The sequence below is a fragment of the Brassica oleracea genome, chromosome C1 (genome assembly GCF_000695525.1).
Source record: "Brassica oleracea var. oleracea cultivar TO1000 chromosome C1, BOL, whole genome shotgun sequence".
Taxonomy (NCBI): domain Eukaryota; kingdom Viridiplantae; phylum Streptophyta; class Magnoliopsida; order Brassicales; family Brassicaceae; genus Brassica; species Brassica oleracea.
Window position 1 is genome coordinate 30,203,804 of NC_027748.1, and position 9,965 is coordinate 30,213,768.

Genomic DNA, 9,965 nt, shown 5'->3' on the forward strand with positions numbered 1-9,965 from the left:
GCTGAGATCATTGCACTCCATGAAGCAAGTAGAGAATGTGTATGGCTAAGATCAATAAGCCGACACATCTGTTCAAGCAGTGGGATTGACGAAAATGCGGAGCCAACTATTCTATATGAAGATAACGCGGCATGTGTTGCTCAAACGAAGGAAGGATATATCAAAAGCGATAGAACCAAACATATACCTCCGAAGTTCTTCTCATACACTCAAGAGCTCGAGAAGAATAAAGAGATTGAAATAAGATATGTTCGATCATGCGACAATGCAGCCGACCTCTTCACAAAATCACTCCCTACCTCGGTATTCAGAAAACACATCCATAACATTGGGATGCGCCATCAGAAGGATCTATGACTGTTCATTCGAGGGGGAGCTTACGTAGTTGTACTCTTTTTACCTTACTATGGTTTTTCCCATTGGGTTTTCCTGGAAAGGTTTTTAACGAGGCAACAAAGACGTTAAGCGAGAGCGGATAGTGACACCGGCCCCCAAGGGGGAGTGTTACGAAAGTAAACAAAAGCGGCCACCGTAATGTTTGAAATAATTAAAGATGTGGGTCCCGCTGCACTATTTGCACAGTAAATTTTCTTCTATATATACGAACGTTTGCGTTCGTTTATAATGCACACCTAAAACACTTCTATTCTATTCTCTCTCTGTATCAGTGTTATTTCTTTCTACGGGTATAAAATTTTCCCTTTATTTAAATTCCTGCGATACAAATAAATTCCAGTTCTTTTTATAACACACTTGTTTTAATTTATTTATTTTACATTATTTTTCCAATCAAAACCGCACTATTTTCTTTTAGCAAATCTGAACCTCAATTACACTGTACCACACTTCAATTTCTTATCTCTTATATTTTCAAAACCGTAGTTATCATTCGACCCTTCATCTCACTTTCCTTTTTTATTACTCACAATTATTTCCACTATCATTTTCTTTTTCATATTGTTATCATCTTAAATATAATAAAAAGATTTCTCATATTTATTCATGCCAGCAACGTACGGTTCACAGTATCCCACTACTTCCAATAGTACTTAGAACATCTCCAAAAGACACTCTATAACTTCAAATATGAAGTTTTTTGCTCTCCAAAAACAAACTTCAAAACTTCAAATTTGAAGTTTTGAAGAATGAAACTCTATATTTAAAGTTTCACTATTCAAAAGTTTCATATTTTTATTTGCATTTTGGTCCTTACAATCACACATCAACTTTATGATTCATAAATATTTTCTCGTTTATTGTTTTAATCTTTGAAAATTTTTTATCTCATAAATATTTTAAATTTTGTTTACCGATTTTAAATTTTACACATAAAATTAAATAAAACTTTAAAATAAGATTTAAAATATTTTAAACTAGATTTAGACAACAATAATATACAAAAAAAACTTAACAAAAATATTTTTAAAAAATACATGAAGACATAACTATTACACAAATTTAAATATTACAACAACACTAATAGTCAGGTAAGTTTGATCTGGAACCTTCAAAATTTTCAAATATTGTCCAAATTTTTTTGTGTAACTGAAGATGGTTGTTGTTGTTGCTTTTGATGTCTTTTTCGTACAATTCTTTCTTGTTCATATCGAATATATTCACAAGTATTAATATCATCGAAAAGAAATTAGTCTTTTAGCAATATTTTATGTTTCTCTTTTACTTTCTTATTCCGGTCTCTTGTATTTACAAGTATCAATATTACCCGATTTCTACAATTTTTAGCTCATAATCTACAAAGTAAAAATGAGGAAAGCCATTTTTAATTCGATATGCACTAATAGATCATATATGCATTACGAAAAATCATTTTATGAAATAATATGGTATTTTGTTTGAAGTTTAATATTAATTAAGTTATTTTTATTTAAATTTTTAAATTTTAATAGAATATTTTATTAATTAATATTGTTGTAATATGTTTATATATGTGCTAGTTATTTACAAAAGTTTTATGAATTCAAATTAGTTATGACAAATATAAAGACCATATTATAAAATATAAATAGTTTTGAAATTGAGTTTGAAGTTTTACTTTTGGAGAAAAACACCTTTAAACTTCAAATATAAAGTTTTGAAAACTTCAAAATAGAATTCTTTTTTGGAGATGCTCTTATATACGTTAATATGTTATGCTTAAAGAAACACTGCTCATTCGCTTATTAGTGCATTGAAAACTGAACGATCCAAGTACAAGTAGCCAAGTAGATTCTTGCGAACATGAGGAAATGAGTTACATTTGCAGTACAATTATGGGAAACTTGTGACTTCATATTCATGCTCTATTTCCAGAGGAGTTTCCTTGGAAACTGGTCGGTCCTCAGACCATAGCTCCATGTTAACCGTTCCACTGTCCCAGTTGACAATACATTTGACAACCTGACTAACGTCGTCAAACATGTTTACCAGCTGTAGATTGAGTCTCTTGTCCACCAGCATCCATTTACCTAGAAAACAGAAACATAATATGAGTTTAAACATATGTTACATGCTCGATATGTTTGGAAAGTTGTTCTTTTGCCGAACAACTGTACTGTTGATCAATAAAGAAAGGTTTTCCACCAGTTTTAAACCAACCCTTTTGCTAGTGTTTTTTTTATGTTGTTCATTAAAGCGCAAGTGTTTCTACTGCAGCTATTGACTAAAACATGAGAACAATATGAAGAGCGTACAGGTACTACTTACCATGTGGGAGGTTGTTTCCTTCATATATTTGCTCTCCAGAATCTGGCCAAACCTCATGCTTTGAACCATCAATCGATGTGAAGGACACAAACGATTCAGTTGGATGAAAAAGAGTGAAAGTTGGATGGACTCTTAAGCATGCCAGCCTGCAGCGTTTAGTAACCATCACCAAATGAACCTTCCAATGAATTGCAAGCAACCGATTGTCTGAAAAATCTACTTAAATTACACAACAAAGATTACTAAAGATTTGGGTTTCACTGCTACGGTTATGCAGGCCCGGTCCGTGGGGGAGGCAAAGGAAGCGGTGGATTAGGGCACAAAAGAAATTATCTTATTTTTTTACAGCTAATTTTTTCATTAATTTTTCTTTTTAAATTCACCCACCTAACTAATGTAGATAGTTTGGTTTTGATTAGAGCATCCATTAGACCTGGACAGGCGCTGCGGTCATGTAACCTTGCAATAATGTTAGGAAAGCTTGAAGCAAGCAGACAAACCTTGAATATCCACCAGAACCAGCACCGACACTTCGAGCTTCAATGGTAGAGGCAATACGAAGAATGTTGGGGTTGTCACTAGGTATGGTAATTTTACGCTGAAGAACCAGTCCACCGCCTACATCACCTTCTAAGATAAGAGATTCTTCTTCACTTGCATGTTCTAAATCCGTCCTACATGAGATGAAACAATCAGTTCAGATTAACATAAATAAAATTAATGCAGAGAGCGTTGCCTTCCATAACATGAGAAACTGATGCAGCAGGGCACTCTTTGCTCTATTGTATTTTATATCAAGATTCAGCCTCTTAAAAAAATAAGTATGTGTGAAAGAGATTGTCAAAGTAAACTTACTCAATGATATTATATTCCTCAGTGCATCCAGATGACCAGTACTCAGTACTGCTGTACTCTTCATAGCCATTGATATCTATCCTGCTATGAAGCCATTGAACTCCTGAAAATTGTAATCAACAAAAATTGTAAGTAATCATGGACACAACCTTTCTCATAAGCTTTACTTGTAAAAAGAAAACTAATTATTACCTGATGGAACATGTGACATGGATAATATCCTTCCACCAATCCAAGGAATTATATTTAGTTTCCAATTGCCATTGTTCAGCTCAATTGGGACTCTTGAAAGTTCCATTCCCTTTTGTCCAGGTACAATTTCCTTCTCAGGTATCAATTTTGTATTTTCTACATTTTAATAATACACATTGAAGACATTATTTATAAGTTCACAAATAACTATGTAAATTTGAATTTGGGTCTAGCTATTTCTTATGAATATGTTCGCAAATTCATGCAGATGGCTAAATATCAAAAGGCTACAATGACGAGCCACACATACTAAGATAGAGGCTAGCAGCTATATTTTCTGAAAGAAGTGTACATCAGTATGTAACAAGGTACCAAAAGCAATCCATCTCACTAGTTACAAAACTGATTACACACGCAGCTGCATGCATATTTAGATGATGAGATACTTACCCATATGAATTTTGAAGCTCTCATTGCTCTTGGTTGTTAATTCTGAAACTTCATGTTCTGAAGGCACATTAATCTGGATAGTCTCTCCATCCATTCCCCAAGCATCAAGCTGTTCAACATTATTTTATATTCAATTTTTTTTGAACTTTTAGTTACACACAAGATTTTCTTAACAAGAGAAAGAGCGGTACCATTGCACCGCCTCCTAGTAATAGCCGGACATGAACACGGCGCTTTGGCCTCTGCCAATCTCCTTCAATTTTTGAAACCTTAACAGTAACAATGGACGAATGCTTCTCAGCAATGTAGTTTGTGATTAGAAATTTTCCTTTAGTGTAGCCATATCCATCTCCATCATCCTCAAACAAGAGGCCTTCAGCTTTGCCTGACATAGAAGAGATTGACAACAGTAATAAGTTGCAAGATGAACAAATCTATACTATTATTTACAATTGAGTTTTCGGAATATAGTTCTCTCATTTACTTAACAGATTTGAAAAATATAAATTACCATTAACGAAATAGCTTATTTACTAATAAATTCAAAGCAAAATTAAAAAAAAATTCAAATGGTGTTCTTTTATTTCCTATAACTCAACCTATATAATTTGATATCAACAAGTCAAAAACAAAACTAAATTGTAATCACAAATATTTATCTCTAAATTTTTTTATCAATTTCTTTAAAAAACTAATTTATTTCCGCTCAAGGCGTGAGAGAATCAGCAGTTTAATATACTATTTTTGCATAGCCTTATCTGGATCATAGGCTAAACTTACCATTTTCATCTAATGACACAAGTAGGGTCAAGTCATCTGACAGAGTAAACTCCCCAACATGTAGATGTGGAGGAGCCACTGATATAATGGATCCACCTTGTAAAAATAATGTCGGTAAATCCTGACACAAAGAAACGAGTAAACAACATGTGGAAATCATGAAACAAAAATCTAAGTTATTTACCAAAGAAATAAGGGGAGAGAGTCAGAACTATCAGCAATCATACCGGATGTGAATCTTCAAAATCAAACCTTAGCCAAGTTCCTTTGGGCATTATGTGATGCAATTCATGGGATCCCTGATTATTTAAAGTGCTAGACAATGATAGAACAAACCAAAGACAACTTGATGAGTATATGATTTGCAGAATAAACTACTGAACAACTCAAAATAATGAATAAACATTTTTCCTGAAAGCTTTTACAGTTACAATGACAAAGAAAAACAAATAAGGTGAAAATTTGTGATGACAGTGTTGTTATTCAATTGTGCAACACCTCATAAGTTGTTATTCATTATGCCCAACATATCTGATCACTTGTTTCAATAATTCACTCTAATAGCATTAAACACTTCAATCGACTGGCCAAAATCAGAACATATATCACATAACATAGTAAAGTCATGACATGCTTTTGGAAAGGAAAGCAATGACTCTGAATAGGGAGAAGAAAACCTTGCATATATGAGAAGTGGACCCAAGAGAAAGGCGTTTTCAACAGTCCTTAGTCTAGAATCTTTCGGATCTGCATATAGAGAAGAGTAATATATAACTGCAAAAGTTCAGGAGATGGAACACAATATTTTACAAAAAAAGCTACCAGCGAAAAAGATTGGAGCTGCAACTGGAGCACCAGTTGTATGGGCAATGTAAAATAGGGTGTAAAAATGTGGTAACAGTTGGTAGCGCCTCTTCAATGCGGCACGACAGACTTCCTCACACTAATCAAAAGACAATAGCTCATAAGTGAATAAAAATCTCAAAACAAGATGTTGGCTTTCTTTATAAGATGGCATGCATATCTTGTAAAAGTTATATTTTCAGGTGTATATCTTTCTTATAGTAGGAGAAATACCTCTCCTCCGAAAGACCATGGCTCATGGTCATCAGTGGCAACCTCAGAATGGCCACGACAGAATGGAAACATAGCTCCAACGCCCATCCAACGCCCAAATAGCCGCGGAGTTGCATTGCCACCAAAGCCACCTATATCTGGCCCTGATAAGGGCTGACCGCTAAGCCCCTGAATGCAATTTAACATATCATAGTTAAAAATAATGTAGCAATCGTATTTGAGAAACCTTCCAGCAAAATCATATTTTACTCATTTATGCGGCTAGCTCTACTAAAGTGAGAAAAGGTATGAAGTTATAAGCAGCACTGGAGCTTAAGGAACACAAGACACGATTATCTAATCTATTAAAAAGAGAGTATAAAATTAGATCACCCCTTAGTTTTACCACTTATTTACAATATCATGCCATTGAGATATTTATTGAACATATATTTAAATATGTTTATCTTTTTCTAATTTAAATTATAGATTTATTTAATCTAATCTTAACCAAAATAAATTTCCATAAACTTTGAAAATATTGTTAATGTTAAGAATAATTATCATTAACGATGTAGAAATTGTTTTTTACGTGTATAAAAATGAAACCAAACACGTCAAGTTCTAGTTAATGTTTAGGTTTATAAATTTTTAAGTTGTCAAGATTAATTAGGCGTAAGAGTCGCACAAAATAGATCAATACTAACTATTGTGAATATTGTGAATGATAATTCCAGTCAATGGTTTTATGTTGTGATAAAGATGAAGCGAACTCTTGAAATTCTTACCAGCTGAAGCACCATGGATATAGACATATGTAAATGCTCCCAGGTTGAAAGGTTATCTCCTGTCCAAGTAGCAGCATATCTCTGGCTCCCTATGAATCCAGCCCTTGTCAATACAAAAGGTCGCTTATTCTTATCAGCTAGATCAATCCCTTCATAAGTTGACCTTGCCATCAGAGTCCCATAGACCTAGACAGTGACAAAATCATCATTAATGTGTTAACTTCAAATGCCTAGCATAGTACCTAAAACATGCAAAAAGACAGCTACCGCAAGAATAAAATGTTTATATTTTGGCTAAAATGCATATACATTAAGAGACCAACAACTTCTTTGTCTCTTCAAGTTTGATCTACCTAGAGAACTCAACACAGACATTCATAAGAGTCTTAGCAATAATAGATATTTGTAATAGTTGTATGTCTGTCTATCACTCTATCTATTACACACACAAAACCACTATGTAATGTGATAATCTAGAACGGGAAGGCCTCATTGCAAATTTATATAGCCTATACAACTTCATACATGCATAGGAAATTTTAAAATTGAGTAGAACAAGAAAAATACGTTGTGGTAGTGTGAGTGGTTTTGAACACCTCCAAGCTCATCGTCTCCACAGTGAATATTGTTCTCAGGCATTGTCTTTGTCACGGTCTGCGCATAGACAAAATAATAACACATGAAAAATGGAAAAATATTCTGACTAGAAAATAACAAAAGACGAAAGAAAAGTTAGACAAAGTTTACGTTGAAAACTGCAGGCTCATTCATATCGTTCCATATACCATCAACACCATTTGATATAAAGTCTTGAACTAAACTAGCCCACCAAGACCGAGTTTTGGAATTTGTATAGTCAGGGAAAACGCAAGGTCCAGGCCATACTTCACCTAATGATCAAACATAACATGAAACCAAACATAAAATTTCTGCAATTTGCTGCATATACATCAAGATAACAAGACAAGATAGCATGAAAATCATAACACCAAAGTAATACCAATGAAGGGCTTCCCATCTGCTTGTTTAACCCAAACATCGTCTTTGCTTCCACTATCGTAGACAGAATAACCTTCCTCTTTCTTTATTCCAGGGTCAAGCATCCATACCGCTTTGAAACCATTATTATGAAGATAGTTTGCCAAAGCACTAGGATCCGGGAAACGTTCCTGAACGTTATATTCCATAAATTATTAATTTTGTTTCATACCATGGTAAGTACTGGTAAAAATATACTTGAAATGATCCAGAACAAAAAAAAATGCCTTGTCGAATGTGAAACAACGAAAACCGTCCATGTAGTCAATATCCATCCATATCACGTCTGCAGGAATCTTCTTGTCACGAAATGTTTGAGCTATCTGCAATCACTTACTTATAACCTTTCATCATTTCATCAGATTCACCAAACAACCAGACAAAAACACTGACCTCAGCCACGCGCTTCTCTGACATATAACTAAAACGGCATTGGTGGTAGCCTAGGGCCCACTTTGGAGGCATGAAAACAGTTCCTGATAAATAGAAAGTATATAACTTTTCTTTTGCAAGAAGTATAAAGTATTAAAGCAGAATCATACTTGCTAAGGAACAAAAGTCAAGACGAAAAAATAGTCTCAAACCATATAAATTGCTTAAACAGTTATCATAACTAGTGATCTTTTCTATAGTCATTGAACCAAGTTAACAGATGATATACGATTAAGAGTTTGAAAAATGATTAAGGAGAACCATTAAAAAAACTTACCTATGGCGTGCGACAGGGACTCCAAGACAGCAGTGGGTGAAGAGAATGGACCAAATGTGATAATTGGATATGATGTTGGAGCGATTATTCTTATAATACCCTCTTTCCTCAGATCAATCTAGACAACAACAAAAATATGTTCTAATTGAAGAAGACATATTACATAGCAAAGAGGGCCCGGTCAGTAGTAAAAGAGGTGGCACCAACAGATTAAGCTATTCATATACCTCACACTTTTGTGTTGTATCAGCAAGAACACCTAGAGTTTCTCCAGTTGGAAGAACAACTAGCACCCATGGATGTGACTGGTACAGTGGGGTGGTTCCAGGGCCATATCCCCATGCATCAGTGTTCCATGTAAACACCTGAACATTTATATTTTCCAAATTAGTTAGGTGAAATAAATAGATGATTTTTAGCAAAAAAAAAATAAATAGATGATGTATGCAAAAGAGAATGACTGACCCGTTTTCCTGTTCTCTCCAACTCGCCACCAACTTCTCCCGTCCCATAAAACGACGTGCCAAGAGGAAACTGCATCACAAGTTACAATTAAGTACCAAAATACTGGTATGTTCTTAGATCATGTCAAAATTAACATTGTAAAATAAGTTTTAGAAGACGCTTATAACCTCGAAAGTAACAACTTGCTTCTCCTCAAGACAAACACAAGTAGGAGTATATGCTGGAACATTGTGACTTATAACCGAAACTTCCCTGTCTTTGATGTTTTTAAATGAAACACTTGGAAATGCAGCTTTCCTATGCTCCACGGAACAGTCAAACCGGAAAACTGCATCCTCCAAAATCGGCTCAAAAATCATTTCGGTTGGAGCAATACCTATAGTTTCCGAATTATCTCCACTAATTGTCATCTTGACTATGTTTTTTCCCTCTTCCTTCTGCATGCAAAGTGGTTGTACAAGTAAGTACGCCTATAACCTTTTTAGTTATATGTTCTTCAAGCAAACAGGAGAAAAAAAAAATTAGCCTCAATCTGAAATTTGAATGCTATTACACAAGTTATTGATAATCAATCAAACCAAAGCTCTGTATCAAGAAGTCAACTCAACGTCGACTAATCCTTTTAATAACTATACGGTTGATAGTCACCAAAACTCGTTAACGTCAAACTAAAAATCAAGTTAATCCTCCAAATGAGAGATATCAAAGGATGAACATAAGTTAAGGCGAAATAAATTATCAGAAATGTCAAAGATGACCATGTAATCTAGCAAGAAACAACCTGACTGTGATCTAACTGCATGAAAGAACAGCAACGGAGCGATCTGATTCAGCAAAGGAAGACAACAATCGTTAATGAAGAAGGAAGAAGATCGATTTCCTCTAGTCAATGCTGACGATGATTGTGCTGCTTATGTCAGTATATGAGC

General features: G+C 34.3%; 1 protein-coding gene across 2 annotated transcripts; it reads right to left on the reverse strand.

The window, feature by feature from the left end:
• Nucleotides 1–2,138: 2,138 nt before the first annotated feature.
• Nucleotides 2,139–9,965, reverse strand: LOC106327527 (alpha-glucosidase 2-like). Of its 2 annotated transcripts, none has more exons than XM_013765699.1 (23): nucleotides 9,818–9,965; nucleotides 9,204–9,473; nucleotides 9,037–9,105; nucleotides 8,799–8,936; nucleotides 8,572–8,689; nucleotides 8,256–8,338; nucleotides 8,090–8,158; nucleotides 7,825–7,993; nucleotides 7,572–7,714; nucleotides 7,392–7,478; nucleotides 6,825–7,010; nucleotides 6,058–6,225; nucleotides 5,803–5,923; nucleotides 5,658–5,727; nucleotides 5,208–5,295; nucleotides 4,981–5,101; nucleotides 4,392–4,585; nucleotides 4,201–4,309; nucleotides 3,751–3,906; nucleotides 3,559–3,661; nucleotides 3,204–3,377; nucleotides 2,704–2,849; nucleotides 2,139–2,465 (listed from the first exon to the last, which is right to left on the reverse strand). In XM_013765699.1, the coding sequence occupies exons 1-23, from the start codon at nucleotides 9,836–9,838 to the stop codon at nucleotides 2,269–2,271; spliced, it is 3,000 nt and encodes a 999-aa protein (XP_013621153.1). In that variant the 5' UTR covers nucleotides 9,839–9,965; the 3' UTR covers nucleotides 2,139–2,268. The 2 variants fall into 2 exon arrangements, with proteins under 2 accessions (XP_013621153.1, XP_013621145.1); XM_013765691.1 differs by having other exon boundaries at nucleotides 8,090–8,185.